Here is a 25,655-nt window from a genome sequence, read left to right as displayed (position 1 = left end):
GGTTACGCGCTGTATGAGATGAGCTTTAAAAACTTGATGTCTGGAAGATAAAAGACATTTGTTTGTGAACAAAGGTTCATCTCCTAAAAACAGTGAGGGGTGTAACGGAATGTTACAGGCAAAGATTTTCGGAAAGTGTCGTTTTATAGCCTCATTGTAGGATGTCACTCAATTAACACATGGAGGATGGAGAGACGGTCCCCACACTTCCAATGGTATGCGTATGTAGCGTAAGTGTGACGTATCCGCAGTCTGCAAGTGGGTACTTCAGTGAAATGTTTTGTTTTTCTGTTTCTATCTTCCTAGGTGTGGTTTTATTAAGTGGAGCTTGTCTCTGTGCGTGTCCCACGTGCGCTGCCAGCGTTTACGGATTCCCCTTAGGATGACTAGCTTAAAATCCAGGTAAGGGATTTGCGGAATGTCAACACCCTTATGAAGGGCCGCCAAAGTGGCATTCCGGTTGGCAATTTCATTTCCCAGTATGCCACTGTGTCCAGGGATCCAGCAAACAAGTATTTTTAGTTTTCACTTATAAGGAGTCAAAAGAGCTTTAAAAAGGTGACCGAGGGCAGCATGTTTGGCAGGTTTAAAGGAATCTAGTGCTGTAACCACACTTAGGAAGTCTCTGTATATAATTGATTCTTGTATTTTGTTCTGAGTAATGTGCTCCACTGTGATTAAAATATCATAAGCTTCGGCTGTAAAAATACTACTATTTTTGTTCAAGATGCTTGCGCTAGAAAAGTTCAGGCGATGTGCAGTACGCGACATAGCGGAAGCAGACTTGGAGACATCCGTGTATAATGAGGTATATGGATATGTGTGTTGTAAATGTAAAAAAACGCTGCATGATCCATTCACAAGGTGCACGACGCTTATCAATGAGTTTAAAGGATGCGTCTCAACGAATCTTCGAGATTTCCCAAGGCGTGACGACATTCGCAATGTAGGTCGCCATTCCCTCATTAAAAGACACCCCTTCTTCTCCTGCAAGGCCTTTCACACGTAAGAATAAATAGGAAGGAATCGAAGGGCGTGCTGAATACAAACGGGAAGATGAGGCGTAATTCAGAATAGAGGTGCATGGGTGATTCTTCACAGACATTGTCCCAATAGCACATAGCAGTGCTGTATAAGCGCGCTGGTGCTCTAGGCACCAGTGGTCACATTCTACACAGAGACTTTGAATTGGACTTCTCCTGAAGGTCACCGAAGCAAGGCGAATGCCCAGATGTAGCACGGGCTCTAACATGTTTAGAGCAGTTTTATACGCTGGCTCATACATAACACTTCCGTATTCTATACGTGACCTCACTAAACGGACAAAAAAGCGTAGAAAGCAGCCTTTATCAGCACCGTAACACTGATGCGACAATAATTTTAAAATGTTCGTGATGTTTAAGCATTTTTGTTTGAGTATCTTTATGTGCCGTATGAATTATAACACCTAAAAACTTGTGTTCTTTCTGGAAAGTAATTCGTCCTCCGTTCAGTGTGATGTTGGATTTTTGATAAATACCACGCTGTTTTGTGAATAAAGCACATGTACTTTTTTGAGAATGCAGTTTAACACCATTTTCGTCTGTATATTTTCAATCCTGTTTACGCCTAACTCATCTCCCTTTCAAATATGGACAGGTTGCATGATCTGAAGCTAATGTGGACGTCGTCAACATACATTTAGTAGGAGACTGTGGCTGGCAACGATTTCCCAAGCGAATTGATATTAGCTACAAACAGACTACAACTTAAAACTCCACCTTGGGAAAACACCATTTTCTTAGAAGAGTTTGGTGTTGGGCCTGTTGGTATATAGCTTGCTATTCCTTCGTAATTTTATTCATAAAAATTTTGCTAGTCTCAGCGTGTGTGTTGTCTCCTCTCTCCTCGTCTACGCGTTTTTAATTCTGGGTTTCCCGTTCTTTAGCCATTTTCTTGTATGTACGTTCTAAGTACCACTGTCCCTACTCTTACCCTAAATCTTCGCTGTGACAAATAACTTTTAATAGTGTCTAACATGTGCCAGGCACACCAAATGCCTTGCGATCAAGCACTATACCATGGTGCCAAGTTGTGTCGTATGCTTTTTCTGAGCCAAAGAAAACGGAAAGACAGTGCTGTTTAGGGATAAAAGCATCTTAGACATACGCCGCAAAGGCAACAAGCTGGTTAGGCGTGCTTCGGCCCGACCTAAAACTCGCCTGACAACTGTGCAAATCGCCATTATATTCAAGAAAATGCACTAGCCTTTTATTTACCACGTCTTCAAAACACCTTTTCCGGCAACTTATCAGAGCTATTGGTCGGTAGGTGGCGGGTAGTGAGGCATCTTTTCGATCTTTACACACAGCAACTACAACTGCTTCTCTTCAAGCCCTCAGAAAGTATCCTGCGGCAAATATTTTATTAAATATATGCAAGCGCATTTGGAGAGTGTCCGTGTGCAGACGTTTAACCATTGGGTTTGATATGCTGTCTGGCCCTCGCATTGAAGCTCTGCATGTTTTAAAGACCACCAAAACCTCTTTTATGCAAAATTTGGAGTTGTATGGTTCGTCAGATTTTTTGTTATCACGAATCCGATTTTTCGCCATAGATGTTTCGTGTCGCAAGAAAGCATTCTTGTAGTGAGTTTAACTTCATACGTAAGAGAAGTGTATGGCCAGTGTGTTTGCCTGGTCCTCAAGGGTGGCGCCTGTACTGCTGACCGGCTGTGTTTTCCATCCAATAAGCTTTTTATTTGTGTTGCATACTTTGCCTGTATCTGCCTACGAAATAATTGAGGTTACAAAAGACCGCCAGCTCTCCCTGTTCGCTTGCTGCCGAATGCGTCTTCCTTGTGCTTTTGCACATTTGAAGGAAAACAAGTTTTGACTCGTCGGGTACCTGCGAAGGATACCCCACGCCTTATTTTGAGCCTCCCGTGCATGCCTACACTCTTCATTATACCACGGCCCCCTAGTTTTAGGTGTGGTGCCGGACGTTTTCGGAATCGAGGACTCCACAGCATGAAAAATGTGGGCTGTCCCCAGTTCACAGGCTTCGTCAATGCCCAAATGGCTTAAAGATGTGTACGGAAGTTGTGGTGATTGTGTAAATTTTAACAAATCTGCACCAGATGCCTTGAACGTTTTGTGACACATGGAACTGTTTGGGCCTTTGTCAGGACTTCTCAGGATGTCTGGGAAGTGGTAACTCGCGTAAGGTTTGTCGACCACTCCTCCACTCAAGCGACGGAAAGAGGACAGAATAGCCGATTGCCAGGTCTATGTGTGAGTATGTGGTGTGTGTAGTGTTGTAGTATGTCGGCTCTTTTTTGTTAAGAAGGCAAGCTCCGGATGAGAAGAGAAAATTTTCTATCAAGCAATCCCGGCAATCTGTGCATTCAAATCCCCATAGTGGGCTGTGCGCATTCTGGTCACCTACAAGTAAGCACGGTTCTGGGAGCTCATCTATAACGAGTTCAAATTCGGAGCTCGACAATGGATACTCGGGAAGAATTTATAGTGAGGAAATGGTTGTTAACCTGTTGAAAATAATTGCCTGTACAGCAACCACTTCTAGGGCGGTGCACAACTGGAGAGATTGATGTTGAATTTAACTCAAGTTGATGTTGATTGATTGTAGGGTTTAACGCGTCGACGCAGCGCAGGGCTCCGGAATAATTTTGACCACCTGGGGATCTTTGACGTGCGCCAAAACCTCGAAAACACGGGCGTTTTTGCTTTTCCCCTCCATCAGAAAAGCGGCCGCCGCGGCCGGGAATTGAACCCCTTACCTCGTGCTCAGCAGCGCAACGCATTAGCCGCTGAGCCACCCCGGCGGGTGATACTGGTGGTGTTAGATTTCGTGTAGGGATTCCGGACTATAGAAGCATATTCTTAGTTTGGTCTAATAAACGTGGTGTAGGGCAGATATTTTGCATGAGGGGGGGGGGCATATTTAGGCTTATGCAGCAGTTGACAAAGCTTATCGAACGCGGAATCACAAGCCTTATGGATGTGTATGTTCCGGGTAAAATCGTTCGTAATTGTAACTCCGAGATATTTATATTCGAGAACTTCGACTAGGGGATAGCTGGAAACCATATGAAGCATATTGAGACATGACCGGAGCCAGATGCATGGATGGTAGTGCCGCTACGTGAGAGTACGATGGGATCATTACGGGAGGGGGAGTGTCGGTTGAAGTTGGACGAGGCATTGCCGCAGGTTCCTCTCTAACGATTTCCCGTAGGCCGGTCGCAAACAATGTCTGCAGTTCCTGTTCACTTTTATCTTCAAATTGGGGTAACCTCTAACTTACTTAGTAGAGTATATACTCTCCCCAGAAGACGATCAAGAGAAGACTATAGCAGGGCGCTGTGTTGACACGCACGGGACGTGCGGGGGAGCGCTCATGGGACAAACGTAAATATATTACTGGACCATACTTCAGCTCACGTTGGTCCTTGCGCCACGTAACAGTACGTTTCTTGCTTTAAGGTCTTTTTGACCAACAGCCTTTATAAAATCAGGATATTACAACACACTCTATATAACACTGTTTTGACGCGACTAGAAAAAAGCGGAAAATTGAATATTGCTCTAATATAATCCACGTTCTTATGGCGCAAGGGCGTCTTTAGTCGAACGGCGCCAGGCGAACATGACAGAAACACAGGGTAGCAGCTAGGCGAAATTATCGTAATGAGTACACAGAGAGCGTTTAATAAAACAAGAGAAGACGATGTAGGTATCTAAAGCACCAGGATGAAGCATTTATGTGATCTGAATAAATGTCTGCTCTGTTCTCCATGCACAACTGTGACCTATATGGCGGTAAAAGGGTGTTACGTACCGCTTTCATTGCAGGGTGTGTTGGGATATCTTGATGTTCGCCCGAATGCTCGTTCAATGCCATCAAGCTCAAGTGCAATGCTGTGTTTCCCTGCCGGTCTGCTAGGTGCACATTCGCCCCGGCTAGGATCAGCAACTCTGCAACGCCCCAGTAACCTTGTTGAGCGGCGAGCAGAAGTGCCGTCGTCTGGGTTTTGTTTGGTAGGTCGACTGTACACGACTCCTGTTGGGAGATAGAAAGAACGAGAATAACGAGAACATAACCATTAGGTATAAATAGCGTCAGGCGCGCTCTAGAAGCTTGTAAAAGGTCCGTTTGAAGAAGTGTCTTGCAACGTTGTGAGGGAGTATAAAACCGCTCCATGCAATAGCGTTACTCAGCTATAGCTTCCTTGATTCAGTCAGGGTACTTCAGTGTTCAGTCGCAAAAAAGATTAGTTTTAACTTCTAACCTAAGAACGCCCTAAGAGCACAAATATTCTCCCTTAAGTGCGATCACACCTTTTGCAAGGAAATGGGTCGAGGATGCCGTGCACAATGTGAAATATTAGCCAAATTGGTTAAATTGTCGTTGTACTATTGCGGTTATTATTGACCTAAAGAAGTTACTGAGTTTTTTTTGCATACAAACACGTGTAGGGATTCCTAGAAGCAATGGATTCCTAGAAGCACGCCTTCCTAGAAGCAATGGGAACGAGAAAAACAGGTTTTATTTAGAAGAATCTTTGACGGCGTGTTCTTCGGATGCTTGCAGCCTAGTTCCTGCCGAGAATAAGGTGTGTCTCTTAGCAAACACAATGAGTAATGGTTAACTTACTAGTGGTAACTGAAAGAATGCTCTGTTTATATTTATTGGTTGTCTTATAAAAACATTTTGAGAATTATTAACAACACGTGTATCGCGTTACCATTCTTGTGCTTGTTTAGGAATTAATTTGCGAGTGCGCGAACGCAGGCAACAGTGCAGACGTTCTCCCGCCCCTCATGGATGACGCGAAGAGATCCGAAGACTACGGCGTCCAACACACGGCCATCCAGCAGATCCTAGCGGCACTCGAGAAGCAGCGACCGGACGGGATGGAAGCAGGAAGGGTTAGCCCGAGTACGCTGAAGCCCGCCGTCAGCGGCTCTCCCCGGTAAGAAGGCGTCCGGCCACGTCGCCCCAAGAACCCGCCTAAGAGGGTGGGATGATAGGGGTTACTGCAGGAGACCCATTAAAGTTGCTCTCTCTCTCTCTGGTGTGGTTTTGCATTGTTCCTCTATTGGCACCCCCTCCTTCTATTTTTCTGCGTTGTTGTGGTGATCGACAGGCATGTATCATGCAGGTGTCCCGATTAAATAAATTATGTGGTTGTTAGTAACCGTCGGTTTCTCTCATGTCCTCTTCGTCCCGCTTGTTACGCTGCCCTTTAGTCTCTCTGGTGATTGGCCATCAGGCACAAGGCCGTAGAAGACGACGCTGGTGACTGGGAAATTTGTCAAGTGGGGAAGAAAGGGGGAAAGAAAAAAAGCGGAGGTAATGAAATGGATGACTTTATAATAGGAGGAGGCCAATAGGCCCTGCCCTGTTGGGGGACATGGGAAAAACGGTAGGGGAAGATGGTTCACATACAGTCTTCACTGCACTGTGAGGGTTCACTTAGCACGGTATGCACAGTTGAAGCTGTGGCGAGGACACTTTAGTACGACCATGATCGGGGTGTGCAATTGGAGCCGTTCAGAAGCCACAAAGGGTGTTTTGGGAGGGGACATCTAGAGAGTGGGTGAACGATCCGCCATCATACAACTTTATAGAAACCTGTCTTGAGACCGAATTGTGTAATTTTCCGTAAAATTTGGGGGTTGTTTCTGACGTGTTGGACATGTTATTCAGACGTAGTCGGGCGTACTTGCGTTGTAAGGAACTGGTCGCGGTCACTCGAGTAAGCTGAACAAGCCCAGATGAGGTGGAAAAGGTTCGGTGTATTGTCGCTGCCATAGTAAGGGCACCGAGGACTAGCAAGGTGCCTATGCGTTGTCCATTTGGAGAAGACGTCCGGAGTGTAGGCCGATTCAGCGTAGACTTTATTAGTGAAAATGTCTCCTGTTCTTGGCAGGGACTGCAGAGGAGCATGAAAACCAGGTGGTGAGGCGTCGGCAAGCCCTTGCCGGCTGAGGTTCTTAATTGTATGATATTTTTGCTGCCAGTCCAATTCCCATGCCTGTTGGGGCTCAGGACTTTCTTGGATGGACGCGGGAACCATGGGAGGATTGCGTAAACACTCCCGGGCAGCATTATGCGCCGAATGGTTTCTTCCGCTCCATAAGTGTGAGCAGGAGTCCAGACCAGGCGTATCTTGAACCCTTCGTGAGTGAGGTCGCGAATTTTGTAAGGAATGTTGCTGGCCGTAGAATTGGGTGAGGAGGACCTGTTGTTCAGTTCACGTAGAGCGACATGGGAGTCAGTGATGACAAGGAACTTGTTGGTGGTGATAAATGAGGTCGCAATTTGTATGGTCTGAATGGCATCGAGGATTCCGAAAAGTTCGGCTTCATCAGTGAGACCGTATGTGTTTGCTATATTGCGAGAGCCATTAAGCTGGGGGATGTCAGGGCAGGTCCAGGCCACCGATGCTGTTGTTCCGTTCATGGATGCGTCGGTAAAAATGTGTATTTCATCGGGAGCTTTGTCGTTGGCGAGAGTGAGGACATATTGTTCCCGTTCGGCGCGGTTACGGCGAGAAATGGGTCGGCGTCTGAGGTGGCCCAGGGCGGGTCGTTCCCAGGGTGGAATAGCAGGTGGAAAAGTGTCAGCATTAAACGTACTGTTTAATGTGTCCCACTTAAAAAAATTGTCCTTAAGGCACGTGTTCAAGGTGCTTCTGAAAGTGGGGCGTCGTCTCTACCAGGTTAGCGACGGGGGGAAGCGAAACTGCTTCCGACAGTACGTCTGCTTTGGTATGGAGTGGAAGCCCAGAGATGGCATGGATTAGATGTCTGTTGAGGATGTTAAGCTCGTTTAAATAGCGGGGACGCAATTCATCAACGGGGAACCCGTACGTCAGTCGTCCGTGCTCAACGGCACGAGCAAGCATGAGACATGCATTGTGACGTGATCCGCCATATTTTCCAGAGATGCGAGTTATCAAGTGTAATGTGGAGTGCCAAGTAGTTCTTAAATGGCTAATCCACGCAGCGGGACTATTACAGCTGCTTATCTGCAACCCCAGGAGCTTAATAATGCCATTTTTAGAGGTAATTACCTTGTTGGCCAATTAAAGTTTGATGGTTTGTTCTGGGTTCGTCGCACGCTTGCCGTCCACGCTGATGATTTCTGTCTTATTAGGAGATAATTGCAGATTGAATGTAGCGAGGGTGCGCTCCACGGTGAACACAGCAACTTGAAGCTTAATTTGTATACATTCCTTGGAGTCATAGTCGGCAGCTTCTGTCCACACGACGATATCATCTGCATACATGGTGAAGCGTGCTGCAGAGTCTGTTTCGAGTGTGCGAGCAACGCGGTTCATAGCCAGGTTGAATCGAGGGGTTCAATCGAGAATCGAGCCTTGAGGAACGCCTCTGTCAAGGTAGTACGTTGTGGGCGTTGCGTCTCGCAGGTTGAGATGAACGGGTCGGAGCTGTAGAAAGCAAAGAACCCATTTCTGCGCCTTTTTACTGAGGAAGGCAGCGGCAAATTCTCGGAGTATGCCCTCTTGACTGACGTTGTCGAAAGCCTTGTGAATATTGCAGCGAACCATACATTGGGTTTGTTTATTTATGTTTTGCTTTTACCGCCCGGCTGCACCGATCTGTGTTATCTCTGTGCCAAGGGAAGCGCGTGTTCCATTCTTTCTTTCTGTACCGAATGTGCTATCTGTTGTGATAGGGACAGCATTCCGATCTAGCGTGAACAGCCCAGAATAATCTTCTTGGATCTCCTATGTTCTCGATGTGAATGGACGTTTCGAGAACCACGCGCGCCGAAAGATAAAAAAGCCTGCAGTGCGGACGCCGGGGCATTCGATTCAACTACACTCCCCTGTGCAAGTCACTTTGTTGACCGCTGCTTCGCCGCCTCTGTATTCCTTTGAGTTGTTAGGGGAGCACAAGTTCGCTCCAATAAACGTGTTTTTCATTCAAGACAACTGCATCGTCCCTGTCTTTGTGACATCTGGTGGAGGTGCTGGGTACGCACCCTTCATGCCCACTACAACCTCGGGAAGCCGCCAAGCCAGTCCAACAAGAGCCAGCCTCCGCCTTCAAGATTTACCCTCCGAGTCCGGTTTACTACCGGAGAAGACGAAGAAGAAAGACGTCGCAACCAGCACCATGCTCAACCAAGCCAATCCTTCTGTCGTTCTGCAGCAGCGACGGGAACCGCCATCATTCCGAGGAGCCCCCGAGACCCAGAAGAATGGCTGGAGAAACTGGAGCGCGTTCGGAAATTCAACAGGTGGGACGACGCAGAAACGTCGTCCCATCTAAAAGAAGCAACTTCTGGATGTGAAGTTGCTGTACGGCGAAAAACTGGAAACCCTCCAACGACGCGAGGACGCGCTGAAGACAGTGATTCACGACATGCCCTCATCCCGACGACCCGACCTAACCCTGACGAGACTCCCGAACATGACGACAGCTACACGGCGCGACGCGTACCCGACCTGACCGAGACGTCCGTTGAGAAGACCACGAGAACGACGATGAACAGTGCCCGACCGTGAACGCGTACAAGCAGGGATCGTACAAGCAGGACCGTGAACGTGTACAAGCAGACACGGGAGCTGACTATTCGGTAATGAGCGGACCATTTGCGTCTAAACTGAAGAAAGTTATGACCAGATGGGACGGTCCGCACATACGCACAGCAGGAGGCCACTTCGTGACGCCAAGTGGAACGTGCACATCGCGCGTCACCATAGACGGAACAACGTACCCTGCGGCGTTCGTCGTTCTGACTAACTGTTCCCGCGACGTAATTCTTGGAATGGACTTTTTGATGGACAACGGTGCAATAATCGATCTGCAGACTAAGCCAATAACTTTTTCCCCCCATCACTCCATCACGCCGGAACCGAACCCCGAACGACGTGCTGCTGTAAGGATTGCCGATGATCATGTCACCCTGCCACCCCGCGCAACCTTGATGGTCGCAGTCTACTGTGAAGATGCTGCTCCTGACGTCGACGCTATCGTAGACACTGATCAAAGGGTGCTTCTCGACCGTGGTGTGTCTGTCGCAAGAGGCATTGCGCGCTTCAAAGAACACCAATCCCACATTTTGGTTACTAATTTCACCGAGGAGTACCAGCATTTAAACAAGGGCGCGGCAATTGCATTTCTCGAAGAAACGCAAGAAGCAAGTGACGTGATCGTGGTCCCCGACTTTAAACGCACACCCGTAGAAACCTTCAAGTTCCGAAGCCCTTCGACGTGAATCCGGCGCTACCGCAAGAACAACGGAACAAATTATTGGCTTTCCTGCGTCGCTATAGCGAATGTTTTTCGTCAAGCGCAACACTACGTCAGACCCCTCTAGCGAACCACCGAATAATACCCGAAGATGGAGCCCGACCTACCCTACAGTCACCGTACCGCGTCTCTTCACACGAACGGGAAGCCATCCGGACTCAATTCAATGACATGCTCAGCGACGACATTATACAGCCATCGAAAAGCTCCTGCCCTGCGCCCGTCGTACTCGTAAAGAAAAAAAGACGGCACATTAAGGTTTTGCGTTGACTACCCGCGACTGAACAAAATCACGAAAAAGGACGTGTACCCACCCCCCCCCCCCCCGAATCGACGACGCCCTCGACCATCTCTGCACGCGAAATACTTCTAATCGATGGACCTGAAGACCAGCTACTGGCAAATTGAAGTGGGCGAGAGAGACCGAGAGAAAACTGCATTTATAACCCCAGACGGCCTATACGAGTTCAAGGTGATTCCGTATGGGCTGTGCACAGCACCAGCGACGTTTCAAAGAGTCATGGACACTGTGCTAGCTGGCCTTAAGTGGCACACCTGCCTCGTATACCTCGACGACGTAGTGGTATTCGCGCGGACTTTCGACGAACACCTTGCAAGGTTAGAGTCTGTACTCGAGGCCATTCGTACGTCGGGGTTGATGCTGAAGCCTGAAAAGTGCCGTTTCGCATACGGGGAACTCAAATTCTTGGGCCACGTCGTCAACGCCGCGGGAGTCCTACCCGACCCGGCAAAAACTTCAGCCATTGCGAACGTCTCAAGGCCGAAAGATAAGGGGGCGTGCGAAGATTTCTCGGGCTGTGCGCATACTACCGGCGCTTCGTCGCAAACTTCGCACGCATTGCAGAGCCACTCACGCGCTTGACGAAAGATAGCACCCCTTTCAGCTGGGAAAACGACCAAGAAAAAGCATTCTGCGAGCTGCAAAAACGCCTGCAAAGCCCGCCCGTGCTCGCTCATTTCGACGAAAATGCCGAAACGGAAATACACACGGACGCCAGTGATATAGGCTTTGGTGCCGTCCTTGTTCAAAGGCAAAGCGGCTGCGAAAGGGTAATCGCCTATGCCAGCCGTGGTCTGTCGAAGGAGGAAAAAAACTATTCTGCCTTTGAGAAAGAGTGCCTGGCTATTATATGGGCGATTTCAAAATTTCGCCCATCCGTGTATTGAAGGCCATTCAAGGTTGTAACAGACCACCATGCGCTGTGTTGGCTCGCCAATTTGAAGGACCTCTCTGGCCGTCTTGGGCGGTGGAGCTTGCGCCTGCAGGAGTTCGACGTTACAGTCGTTTACAAATCCGGCAGGAAACACTCCGACGCCGACTGCCTGTCCCGCGCCCCCGTCGACCCACCACAAGACTCTGACCAAGACAGCGCGTTCTTCGGGATCGTGACGGAGAGCGACCTAGCCACCCAGCAGCGTGCCGACGCCGACTTACGCGTCATAATCGAGTACCTCGAGGGATGCAACGTTGCCGTTCCCAGGACCTTCAAACGCAGCTTACCAGCATTCAGCCTGGGAAACTCCGTCCTCGTGAAGAAGAATTTCAGCCCCGGAACAAGAGCGAATTACCTTCTCGTCATCCCGCGGACCTTCGTGACGAAATTTTGGAAGCGTGCCACTACGACCCGTCTTCCGGACATCTGGGCACAGCCCGCACTATTGGAAAAATTAAGGCGAGGTACTACTGGCCCGGCCTTACCTCTGACGTCACCCACTACGTCCGGAGGTGCCGTGACTGCCAGCGATGAAAAACGCCGCCGACAAGTCCCGCCGGACTTCTGCAACCGATCGCCGTCCCATCTAGACCATTTCAACAGATTGAAATGTACCTTTTAGACAGAACAAGTGGATTGTCGTAGCGACAGAATACATGACGCCCTACGCAGAGACCGCCGCTCTTCCGAAGGGGACTGCACAAGAAGTGGCGAAGTTCTTTATAAGGCAAGTTGTGCTTCGACATGGAGCCCCGGAAGTCCTAATCACGGACGGCGGAACGGCCTTTACCGCGGAGCTGATGCAAGGAATCTTACGCTACAGCAACACGGATCACCGAAGAATGACGGTGTACCATCCCCAAACGAACGGACTAACGGAACGTCTGAACAAGACGATTGCAGATGTGCTGACCATGTACGTCGACGTTGAACATAAGACTTGAGACGAAGTCCTGCCGCATGTCACGTTTGCGTACAATACAGCGACGCAGGAAACTACGCAGATGACACCGTTCGAGCTTGTCTACGGAAGACGGCCGACAACGATGCTCGACGCCATGCTTCCGCATGTAGAAGATGATGACCTCAACGCCGACGTCCAAGGGTACCTTCAACGTGCGGAGGAGGCCCGCCAGCTCGCTCGAGTTCGTATAACGGACCAGCAGTTGGTGGATGCCGGCTGCTACAACCTCCGACGCCGAGACGCCGAGTACCAACCAGGGGATCGTGTGTGGGTTTGGACTCCCATTCGACGACGCGGACTGAGTGAAAAGCTTCTGCGACGGTATTTCGGACCCTACCAGATTCTAAGACGTGTTCGGCAATTAACCTACAAAGTGATCCACAGTGGTGATTCCGGCACATCACGTTGCAGGCAGTTGCGAAAGCCCATTGTATGCGGAAGGAAGATGTCAGGCATGACATGGGGTTCAAAAGCGGCCCAACCAAGGCAAACTTTCATAGCTTGCTCCCCCAAAGTTGAAATAAGCGATTAGACCTGCCGCATGCAGGCCAAGAGGTAGGGCCGGTGGAGGTAAAACGGAATGCAGGAAAAGAGGCAAAAAACATGAAGAGTTTGACAATCCCTACTTAAATTTTATGCGTAAATATGTCTCAGAATTTTCCAAACTATTTCCAAACTTCACGTTACGTCAATTTTGCAAATGCAAGCTGTTTATGAGGACCAATTGTTAGCAGTAGTAGTAGTAGTAGTTGTGGGATCCGTCGACCCCCAAGGACGAGTCTCGAGCGTCAAGGTAGGAGAGAAGCGACCATCAAGGTCGACATTTAATGGAACGTCGATCGATAATGTGAAGAGAAAGAAGCAAAACGTGCGCTTGTGAAGCGCGATACCTTATGACGACGACGATGCCAGCCAAGAAAGATTGACCTCAGTTCACTACAGAAAATGGCTGGCCGCACCAGGGCTATGGCGGTCGATGGAGATGCGGGTGTGACCTCTTCAAAGAGATTCTACAGTAGTAATAAAATTTATTCATGTGAAATGCAAAGAGGAAGGGGTTGAGTTAGCCTCCACTGCCCTGGAGGTCGTCCCCTCCCCCCGCTGCTACCAAGGCTCTAAGCACGGTAGACTGCACTCCTTTGGCGATGATTGGGTCAATGCTGTCTCTCATTGCTCAAGGGAGGGGTTGGTGGATGGTTGGTGTTGTTTAGGCAAGGGAAGACAGTGTCAGCTCATGAGAGTAAGGTTGCAGTACTAGAATAAGAGGTCGTAAAGGGAGAAAGATATAGTGGCAAGCCTGGCGCCGCTGTAAATCCCAAACGGCAGTGGCTGATGGCCAATGTTTGAAAACCTCGTGGGTCACTATTGGCTTCCAAGCAATAGGCCACCCATCGGTAACTCGGATGAAAGATTGATTGAGTGCCAAGCAAGCGGCGACCGGAAGGAGCGTCACACGGAAAGCCGATCGGAATCCAAGGTTTAGTAGAAGGATAAAAGCGGTCCCTGGCCGCGGGACTGCCGTGTGCGCGGCGTCTGCAAACACGACCGTTAGTGCGGTGAGCAGGCAACAAAGCGCAAAAAGAAGTTACCTATAGAGCCACAAGTCCGTGTGACGAAAGAACGCCTACTCAAACTTGAGTGCAGCGTATTCAAGAAAGCTTGGTAATTGGTGTTAAACTTTCGGTAGAAATGGGTCATTTCTGTGTCCTAACGCAACGGTTTTTGGCGGACTACTTCGACTGGCGCTTCCACGCTCTCTTTGGCTCAGCGGTTTCGGACAGGACGGATCCGTCCCTGTGATGGTTGCGCCCATTTTGTGGCATTAAAAGCACCGTAGTACTCCTGTAGGTGTCTTTGAGGTGTGTTATGGGGTCGGTCACTGTGTTTGAAGTGTATCTGCCTGGTGGAACAACGCCATTTGCCTACTGCGACAGGCAGCTGAAAACGTGAGTCACCGTTTCATTTTTCAGTGCCCGGTACGCGACAGTTCGCGCATGTTCCAGCCTAAACTTAAGCTGTCGATTACAACAGTTGACGCGCTTGAGTGCTGCTAAATGTTGTTGATTCTTGCGGAGAATTAGCCGGTCGCATACATGCGCTTCCATTTGCGGCATGCCAGATCTACCGACCCCTTTCCGGCTTCGTATTTTCCGAACCAGCGACCGTGCGTCGACTGCAGGTTCACGACGTTCAGCACGCCTGGAAACAAAACTGGTGTGCAATATAAGAATAGCGGATGTATTAAGTTGGCGTCATTGAACGTTAGCTATATATGAAGTTTTCGTTTTATTATTTTTTGCAACCTATCTAGAGATATTGCCGAGGGACAAATTACACTGCCGCTGGTATTCTCCGTCGGTTCCGTTCACTTATGGCTCGTAGGACGAGGCAGAAGTGAGGGACGGTGACACCAACCCTGTAGCGGTTAAATACCCAATCAGTTTTGCTTCTAGCGTCACTCAAAATTGTCGATTTATTTGGTTGTCATTTCAAAATACAACGCACTAAAGGTCACAGGGCACCTCATCTAGGTACACGCTGGCAAAGGTGTATTGCGGAAAAACACGTGGAAGTTCGCGCGTTTACAACCCATGGTGTAGTGCGTTGCCTTGTCGCCTCTGATCCCGCGTTGTTATAAAACAAAACTGACGCTAATAAAACGTTGGCGGCACAAAATGTCTGTCCAAGTGAATAAATGTTCGTGTTACTACGATAGGCACCACAAAATTTCACGCAGCCGCTGGCGTGTTCATTGTCTCCTAAACGTTTTTCCTAATACGTTGTGCGACTGCCACAGTGTGGAATACATTTTTGGTGAAATTGCGGACTGTTTTGTCAAGAACGAGCCAAGTAGCAGCTACCGTAGTATTGAAAATAAATAGCAGTAAGTGCACAACGTTTCTTTTGTGCGAGAGAGAGTGTTAACGAGCTAAACGTTTAGGCTCAATATCTTCACACGTGCATGTGTTAAGATAGGGGTAGGCCCTGTATTGAGTAAGCAGGGCGCATTTACCATTGTAGTGAACGATGGTTTTGCTTATTACAGGCGCTATACAGTAGAGGTGTTTCTGGGGGACAAGTGGCGGTTGCAGTAGAGAAAACTCGTCTTCCAAGCTAGAGTATTCCACTATGGGGCTGTTGAAGTAGATATTGTGATCTTGGCAGACCGGGGATTTACCGGAGAAAAGGGTCTTGTTTTCATTTACCTTAATAGTTCGGTTTTGTGGGCATCTCAGTCAGGTAAATGAAGCATAAATCGGTTGGCGCTTCATTTCTTTTTTCATTTTTTATCTACTATTGTGTTTGAGTTTTGCTTTCATGTTTCAGTTTTGAACACACTTATTTCGTGTTTTTGCCACTGTTTTGTCAGATTTGTCATTGTAAATTTGATGTGCGTAATAAAAAACTAAGCAAACAGATCTGTTGTGTTGTGGTGCTCAAATATTTTGGGGAAATCACGTAATTGCTTCCCAAAGTTGATGAAGGTGATATATTGTGCCTTGGGGCTTGATTCATGTGTTATCCATGTCAGTGTACAGAAAATTATTTATGCGAACGCATTAATACTTTTCTGTATAATGACGTGTATAAAGGAGAAATCAGGCCTGCGAGGTAACTCATAGAATAGGCATTGGCCATAAGGACTGGCCAGAAAGCTAGAAATATGCATGAACATAGCACGTGGCCTACGCATACGCATTATCGTGAGAATATGCTTTGTCTAGCATTGTCCGACGTTGGCCTTCCAGAGCTTGGCGAATTCTTGCCTTGTCATTTTTCCCAAACACCAGCCAATAAAGGCGGTCGAGATCGATTGCCACACCCGGACACGCGGCCGCTGATGACTTGGCATGCTCGGGCTTGGCAATTTCTGCTGTATGGGATGAGGCTGTTTTTGAGCCTACGTCAGGTGTCTCCCACATTGATGGGTACAGATTTGAGGCAGTAGGGTGCCGCCTCCTCGAATGCCGTTAGTGGACGATGATGGTGCTGTATTTGGGTTTTATCGGGGAGAGGGGACAAGGGGGTACCCGAGGTCGGCCATGCGGACACCTCCAGAAAGCCCGGAAATGAAAATCGCAACATGCAGCGTGCGATTCTTCATTGTCTGGAAGGCCATTATTACTGTGGTTCAGTACAATAGTGATTTCGCCATCTTCAGGAAGATTGTCAAATATCTGCAGTGTTTAAGCAGATGCCAGGCCTGCTCAGGAGAGGCGGCGCGCATACCGAGAGTCCGTGATGACGTTGTGGTAGGGTTGGGCGTTGTGCAGTTGAGAGCGAGGTCGACGGCAAGTTCCTCAGCTGTGTCGGAGCAGGTAATAAGGTAGGAAGTCACCTTCGCCTAGTCTCCGAAGAACCGAAGAAGTGATGGCGATTACACTCGTCCTCGGTAAGTGTGGGTGCTGTGCAATATCCGTATAGCAGATGTACGGGTTATCTGTGTAGCGCCTGGTGAGGTTGCCGATGCGAGCATCATTGCCGCCCTTGTTGTTGGTAGGGTCCATGTGTTTGGGTATCCTTGTCACTCTGACGCAACGTCGAATGTAAGATAAGATGGGTTTAAGAGCATTGCATCGGTTGGAAGGTGATCAGCCGATGTGAACTGATCTAAAACTTAGAACAGTTTACACAGTTGACACACAGTGAACTTAACAGAATGACGACGTTTTCTAATGGTTTTTCAAAGGTATTTTATACGTTTTTTATTATTCCACACTTTTTTTGAAGATGGAACTATGTAACCACGCGCATTTATGCAAAAAATCCTAATTTGTCAGGGCGACACTTTTGTTCGCTACAAGAGCGTAAATAGACTTCATTGAAAAAATAAAAAAACCTTAAAACAAAATAATTATACCTATCTAGTTACTCGCAACAAAACAGAACTGTAAAAATGAAAAGAAGCGCGGAAGATTGCTACACATTAGTAGACAATTCTGAGAGTTTCTGGAAAGTTTTGATTTGTTTTGTCTAGTGTATGGCCTCACGACCGTACGGCTGGTGTGTGGGAATATTTGTGGAGCAGCAGTCACAGTGAAATACACGCTTTTTGGTCTTATGATTTCGAACAGGAGCTTCCACCATTTATAAACTCCTGCCAGTGAGTAGTGCGCGATTCCGAAGTTTCTCCGTGGCCTGCGTGTGTGAATCCAGGCTGATCAGTCGCTCCAGTTATTTGTGTTTTATGGCCGGCTCCGGTGCTGAATGCCATCTTGCGCTTAGATGGTTTCTGTAGTGAAAAGTGATATATCCAGTGCATGCGCCTCACGCTAATACCAAGAGGTGCCTAGCCGGATGGTGCCTAGCCGCTTAGTGCCTAGCCGGATGGCGTTATTGCAGAAGTATGAGTTGATTTTGGTGGCGCTCTTTTGCGATCTGGGGCCCACTAAATAAACGCAGTTCTGTAAATGTTGTCTACAATTTGAGGTGACTGCACATGCCTAGTGAGAGCTGAGCCTGCCTAGTAGCACAACCCGCCCAAAGAAGTGTTGGGATTATTACAGCTTGAAATGTAATAAATAGGATCTTTGCACAAGGTGGAATATTCTGGCTCCGATGTCCTAGACAACTAAGCTTATATTAACGTGAGAACTTCGGGAGCCGAAGGCGAGTGAATATAGAGTTCAAGTGGTTTAGTCCTTTCGCGACTGAGAACTCGTCAAGAAATTTCACATATAGATATTGTCGCGGAAGGTGACAGGCAAAGAAGCCACACAGCCTATCACCTGTTCGGTGCGCTGATCACACCCCAACTGCCCCAAGCGCGAGGCCCGACATAAGCCCATCTCCCCGTGACCGTATGAGCGAGTTCTTTTATTTATTATCCTTAATAGATATCTCCAGGAGTATCCTCTGCCGATGTGGTGGGCTTGGTTGCTCTAAAGACAAGTTGGTTGCGGAAAAATGTCAGTTATGCAAACAATATTTCTGCAAAGCGTGTCATCACAAATTCGAGAGTACGACGTCTATAGGTATCGTATAGTTTTTTATATTATTTAACAGCGCCTAAATCCTGTTACAGTCGTCAGATTCATTCAGTTCGGTTCTATTCGCGCCGAGAAAACACTGGAACTCTCAAACGAAGCGGCGATAACGCGACAACTCGCCGGCTCGCCGGCAAGAAAATACCAAAATAAAAGCACCGCCACTCAGCTTTCACCGAAGCTTGGAGTTCTATCGAGGGGGCGAGCGTAGCTTTGTCAGTGCTAAGGCGCGCCGATGATTACAGAAGGGAGAAAGAGGGAAGTTGTTCGCTCGACCACGGCAGGCACGTTGTGTGTTGTGCCCTCTCTCTCCGCGCCGGCACAGTTATAAAAATAGAAGACGGGCCTAAGCAAACCAGCTACGTTTGGACATCGTGCTGTGACAACGGCTTCTGCCAGTTCGTGCACCACACCATCGGTGACCCGCGCCCTGGAGGACTCCAACGTACTCCCGGGCCTAGAATCACCGTGATCGTCTCGGATGGCCTGGCCTACAACGAAGCCACGCTTCCCAGGTAGCCGAATCGCCTCCGACAGCGGTGCATCGTACGGCCCGGTCGGTGAACTCTGGGATTCTCTCTCTCGCATATGCATCGAACTGTTCGTTTTCTTTTTAGCTAACTGCTCTACTTTGTAATATCTGTCTGTTAACGCTCCTGATTGTATCATTTTGTCTAGTTTTGAACTGCTTCGTTCATTTGTATTCGATCTGAGTTGTCTCTCATTACGTTACATTACCTCGTGCTTGTGCAGTGTTTTGCCTGTCTAAATATACGTCTTTGTACTGTTTTCGTTCAATGCTCTGACTCATTCTTGCCGCTCTGGTTGGCAAAGCCGCACATCAGACGGCCATCCTCTTCGTCATGTGTGCCCTTTAGATTCGCTGGGGTTGTTTGATCGCTTGAGTCGACTCCCCACATCTTCTAACAGCGCACCAAATTAAGGAAACGGTGACAGGTGTCGAACGTTTTATTTCGGGCGGTGTTTACGCACGCATCTATACAAACGCCTGGGCACGTCCTCGACGTACTGTTAATATTTGCGCCCCCGAATGTTTGCCCCCCTATACAAACGCCTGGGCAACATCCTCGACGTATTGTGAATGTTTGCGCCCCCGAAGTGTCGTTTTCACTTTTGCCATTGTCTTTGAGATTTCGAAGCGCAAGTCCTGGAGTACCCACGGGAGAGCTAGCTGGGCACGCGTGAGCAATAAATACCCTGTCCTGCACCAAGGAACAGCATAATCGAACTAGTCGTTGCGTTACTAAATGACCACTTGTGCCCATTGACACAGGGCTAATTTAGGCACGAATTTTTTTGCGGCGCAACCGTCGTAGCTCGATTGTTATACTGTGACGGTTGAGTTTTGGTATCCCATTCAGGACAATGCTGGTTTCATTAGACAGAAAGATATCACGAAATCCTGCAAGTAATTCGTTTTAACGCGGGTACCTGAAACGTTGTCTGGTGCACGAGGTAGGGCATATGCGTCCAGATTTTTTGGTGCACACCTCCTGCGCGGTGCAAGCCGCATATTGCAGCCACGTCGTAGGAGCCACCAAGCCAGCGCCTCACCTTTTCCATAATGTCATCCAGGGCTTTTTAATCGAATAGAAAGCAGATTATAATTGCTTTGCAACCAGAACAACTTACAGCCGAAGCAGTATAAGAACGTAGTTTCCTGGTAATTATGTAATGTCTTTATGTAACTGTGAACACACCCAAAGCTTGGGCTGTAGCGTCAAAGTACGTTTTACGAATAAAGGCAACGAATGCACGCGTGTATAATCCACACCTAAAGGTGCTTCTCCGCACACTAATGTGCAGCAACGCTGGGCATGTCGTGATTGAAACGCCAGAAAAGCTTGTTTTTCTTGGTTAGAGTACAGGGAGATGCTGTAGTAAACACCGCTGTATGAAACAAGCCGAACTGGCTACTCGGCCGTAAGTAGTATTCTCTGTTACTCTGAAATATTTGTCAGCGCACTTGGCTAGGTAATTGGTTATATCTGGGATTTAGACGGCTATTTAGCGCTTAAGAAAGTAGTTGCGCCAACGTAAGGCTGAAGTGCAATTTCGCCCATTTGAGTGGGACACCACTACAGGTGAGGTGCGCGGAATTTCGCTAATTCTCTCGTTGGGGTGCCCGTCACTGAGGGCTTTAACTGTGTGGCGAAACACCCGTGTTTATCTATCCCGAAGTCGGTTTGTTAGCTTCAGAAATAGCTTGCGGCGTGGCTCCGTGATTGAAAAAAACTGGATACCGAACTAAAACCTTGAAATAATGTAATTATTGTTTACGGCTTGGCTTATTCAGCGGAATAATTGAGCAAGAAACGTAAACAAGAATATAGGTACAAAATATGCTGCAGAGAACAGTATTAAAGTGTTCTCAACAGGCTTACTATATGTCACTCCACTAGCGTGAAGCGGTGGGCGCTGTGGGGGTCGCGCTGTGGGGGTCCCTTGGTCGTGACAACTGTTATCGTCACGACCAAGCACCTCCGCGCATTGCAGTGTTGACTTCTCTAGGCAAAAAATGGGTTTAGTTTTTTTGGTTAGCTTTCAATCGCCGCCTCCACAAGCAGATGGAAGCGCACATTATCGGAAACCCATCTTCATTAGGCAGTTATTTGCATACGCTAGTTCAGTCGTACTACTCCTCGTAGAGGCGATTTTAGTTGGCAAAACGAGGAACACCTGTAAGTGGCTCAAAGGCTTGTGTTGTGAGTACAGTCTCGTTGGCTTCGAATGTAATGCACTATGCGCGCTTCCCATTTGATTGGAAAATCAAAAATTCATGCCTCCAAAAACTGCACATTGGAGTTCTTCATCGACAAAAAGAACAACATATGCGTAGAAAATGAACACTCCCCTTTTTGATACAGAAGTTCAATTTCGTTTCGCTCATCGGACGGGTATACAGGATGTAAAAATCGGCCCTGCTCCTTAGGAGCGACAGGATATTATACGTGATCTTGCTTTCCGCTGCTTTGACTCTGGTCAAAATTTTTTTTCCGTGCGCGTGTCAATTTAGCACATCGTGTAAAGCAAACCTGGTTGCGAGTGTCAGATGGTTGCAAATATGTGCCAGCCGTTGACTCACCATCTTTGCTTAAGCCTCGTGAGGCTAATCTGCCGAAGAATTTGTTTTCTTCTTGTGCGGGCAGCTGCAATATGCTTACTATTTTCTTTGCCACATTCTTAATGGTGTATCAATGACACCATTTTGGCGTTCGCTCATTGCGTTCGGTTTCTCTGTGGTCGCTGTTCCCGTGGGGTGATGCGACGGCCGAAAGTTAAATACAGCAATATATTGTGCGGCCATTCATCCAGGCCTATTTTTTTCTAGTTGCATACAGTAGTTGCTGGCCGGATTTTTTGTGAAACCTACTTATCAACCGATACCTTGCTTTGAAGTGCGCCATATGCAAAAGGCAGGAACGGGACCTCCAGGCAGTAGTGTTTATTTTTGCATCGGAGAGATTTTGTTTTTTTTTGGGTGACCAGAGCACGGCTAGTTTATGTGCATTTTGGCTTGGCTTGGCTTGAGTTGGATTGAACTGGATTTGGATTGGATTGGATTAAAGTGGATTGTTTTGGATTGTGTTGCGTCATAGCCGCGGCAGACGCACTGGCGCCGGCGCGTGCCCAGGTGAGAGCGAACAATCTCTCTAAACATCTGCGGGTCTGCGGCCCAGCGCGCTCTCACTCCGCCGGTGGGCGGCGCTGCGCATATAACCGGTGTGCCGTTCTCCGGCGGCCTTTCGGTCGAAGGTTGCTCCCCGCTTGCGCTTGAACCCCCCTCTGCGACGCATCACACAAGAGTTCCCGCGAGGGGTATGGGAGTAATTTTTTCTGCTATATTGGTGAAGAGCAATTTTTTGCATCGGAGAGATTTGTGTTTTTTTTTGGTAACCAGAGCGCAGAAGGTTTATGTGTGTTTTTCTGCTTTATTTCTGGAAAGCAGTACAGTGTAGCCGCTTGGACATGCAGCTCAATTTTTCTGAGGGCTAGCACAACGAATCATGGATATTAAGAGAAATAGACGCGGCTACGAGCCTAATGCGTTATCTCTGTCTTTAAAATAACCAACAGAGCGACGCCGAACTTGTTTGGCAATGATGAGCTAGCCATACTAACCCTGCTATATTTATGCTCGTGTGAACTGCCCTAGTTTGTTGCCCTGTACATATTTGCCGACTTGTCTGGCATAAGGACTGCTATAACACTTGGCTAAGAGGAACGGTTGAACATAAAATGCACAATGGGTGTTAACCTGAACAATCCTATTTCATAGGACAATATTAAATGAAAGCCGTTATCCTCAACCAAAATGTCTCATAGAGGTTGACATTAATATTGTAGATACTGTAGCGAAAACGACAGGACATTCCCCAACACCAGTGCCGTGCACCATCGCATATCATCACCGCCATGCTTCTGTCATCTCGTCATGTATCATAATTAGCAAGATTACGAAGGAGAGGACCGGATTGCTCGTCATCGCTCCTCACGGCTTGCTCAGTGTGTGGGCTCTCCTGAGCCCCAATAAACCCTTTACAATTAATTCCGGTGCGCAGTAGTAAGCAAATGCAATTATGAGTCTTTCAGAGTGGTATGTGTGGTCCCCCTACGCTATCCAGGAAGTTTTTATTTTTTTATATATGCAGCCTGATATCGGGTGTTATGAATCTTAACAAATTTCAACAAAATGAACGCATTGCATTTGCTCACTCTGAAATGCATATAGTCTTGCGTGCGGGCCCATGATACTAAATTTTCGGAGCAACATCTCACCCCAGTGTACAAAAGGCAGCACTTGAAAATAGTGTGACGTGGGTTGAATGAACAAACCTTCAATGTTCACTCGTGCTTAAGAAGAACTGAGTTGGCCACCCGAACGTGTTCGATGTATGGCTATCACAGCCCCTTTCCGTTTTGATTCGAAATGATTCGCTAATTTTAAGAGAAATCTGTCTTCCCGTGTACAGAAAAATGGTGTGTCATTTTAACTTAAGTTGTAACTGGAATAACTGGCTCACGCCCACAAAGGAGCTTATCAAAGTCCTTTAGCAGAATGTCTGACTACGTCCTGTATAAACATGAAACACTTAGGAGGACTTATAAAACCAGGACGAAATCCTCAGCGACAAGTTCTATAATGCTACAGGGATGTGTCCGTGAGAATATAAAATGCATGCAGATATATTTTCATTTCAGCTTAATGCGAACATATATCTAAATTAACCTAACTCTCTAACGCTCTAGCTATGACTGTCCTGTGCACCATTGCGTCAATGCCATCGCTTGGTTCCCGGAATGGGCCTGGGACCTTATGTGCACTAAAACTTTGATTACCCATTATGCACACCAAGAACTTTCCTCCCTACCTGCGTTAGTAGCGTCTCCACCACGTGGCAGTGGCCGTTGACAGCTGCGAAATGGAGGGCCCCGTATCCATGGTCCTGTTGTTTAACATCAACAAGGCCATTCATTCTTGACAGCAGCTTTTCCGTCATTCTGCATAAAACACAAAGTGAAATACCAAGAAAGCGAGGTTTACGTCTCGTGGAGAAGTATGAGATTTATATTGAAGAACAAGAAAGCAAAACGGGCGCATGAGAACATTTAAAATTCCAAAACATTCATTGGTGTCACAAACAAAAACCCTGGCTTGTGGCACCCACTCTACGTAGTAGCATTGTGGAGCTTAGCCTTGCATCCTGACTCAAATCCTTCCTCAGAGAGTACTGGTAGTTTGGCAGCACGAAAGCTTTGAGCCTGGCTATACGAAATGCGCATTTCCTTCTCCACAATTTGTCGTACAAAGGTTACGTACGACACATAGTGTCAAAATCTTACAATATTTTCTCTAGCAGGGTTGAGTAATATAGTTTTGTGAATTCGAACATTATATCCAGATACAGTTGCGAAGAAATTCACCGTTGACGTTCTTTGTAGTGTTTGATTCATGATGATTCTCTGGTAAAATTATACACGCCATGTACTCATACTCTCCCAGCATATATGATGGTGGCAGCAGCAAAAATACAACGGCCGTTCTTTATTTTAAATCTTCACTAAAGAAATATGGGACAAATGACGAGCACACGACACAGCGGTAGCGTAAACGTATAACCGATGCTTTACCCGAAAAGACTTGAGTATGCTGACAGTAATAGAACAAGCCATTTGGGATTTAAATAGGCAGCAAACCGGAGGTATTTCTTGATGTTTCAGCAAGCTATGAATATCAGAGAACCATGGATACAACGCAGATGGAGTAGAAGGGGACCGTTTGTCTGTTCCTTTCGATAACGTTGACAACAGGGGGCGATCACAGATTGTGATCGGGACTACTGGACCGAAGTGACGAACGTTCTGCGAGTTAATTTTCTTGGCTGTGGAGGACAAGGGAGACAAGCCTATTGATCTTTGTAAGGCTGGCTCTGTTCTTCGCACAACGTATGTACTATCGCATGACGTCCGGGTTAGTGCAATCGGTCCCGGCGTGCGACGTGTGACAGAATGAAATAATTACAGCGTACGCTTGACGTTTTCCAGAAATGGTGTTAGGAAAAATTTCATACATTAGCTATAAAGAGGACGCTAAAGTGGGATTATCATTAATGAGGGGAAATGCAGTGGATGCTGCCGGTGACGTGCGGGTATTTTGACGTCCTGCTTGCGCCCCGTTCTCTTCTATCGTGCCTTCTGTCAACCGCACCTTGTAACTAAGTACTCTAAATAACTTCTGTAAAAACCGCTCAACCCCGTATCATTTCGCAGAGGCGAAAGGAGAGGGGTGGTTTCATAGTTCACTTCAGCCACTTGACACAGGACACGGAAGGGGCCGTAAGGGGCGAGATGCTTGTCAGGACGTCCTACTTGGCGCGCAGGAAACCAGAGGAGCACGACGAATACGGGCATAACGTCCCAGGTGCAGCGGCGTGGATCGTAACGGGGCTTTTTTAATCCTGGATGAAGTCAGCCCGAACGTTGCTATCTTGTGGATATCCAGGATGATGCCAGGTTTGTTCGAGTAAGTTGTGCAAGGTCGGCTCTCGAGTGAAGAGGAGGTAGCATAAACAAAATACGGCAGTAATCTGAGAGGACGAGGTATATCTTAATATGTTGTAAGAAAAATCAGTGTCCCACTCGCGATGGTCGTCAGAAA

At 47.6% G+C, this 25,655-nt stretch overlaps 1 protein-coding gene across 5 annotated transcripts in view; it reads right to left on the bottom strand.

Annotated features, from left to right (window-relative positions):
- Nucleotides 1-25,655, bottom strand: part of LOC144147059 (uncharacterized) — a 320,221-nt gene that overhangs the window by 56,890 nt on the left and 237,676 nt on the right. For all 5 annotated transcript variants that reach the window (XM_077679092.1, XM_077679089.1, XM_077679091.1 and 2 more), the window contains exons 15-16: nt 23,869-23,998; nt 4,840-5,061 (exon numbers count right to left, since the gene is read on the bottom strand). In XM_077679092.1, coding sequence (XP_077535218.1) covers nt 4,840-5,061; nt 23,869-23,998 — 352 coding nt within the window. The remainder of the gene's footprint in view (nt 1-4,839; nt 5,062-23,868; nt 23,999-25,655) is intronic.

Source organism: Haemaphysalis longicornis, unplaced genomic scaffold (genome assembly GCF_048455015.1).
Source record: "Haemaphysalis longicornis isolate Haplotype H1 unplaced genomic scaffold, Haemaphysalis longicornis Haplotype H1 scaffold_7, whole genome shotgun sequence".
Lineage (NCBI taxonomy): Eukaryota > Metazoa > Arthropoda > Arachnida > Ixodida > Ixodidae > Haemaphysalis > Haemaphysalis longicornis.
This window is presented reverse-complemented; position numbering and strand designations above follow the sequence as displayed.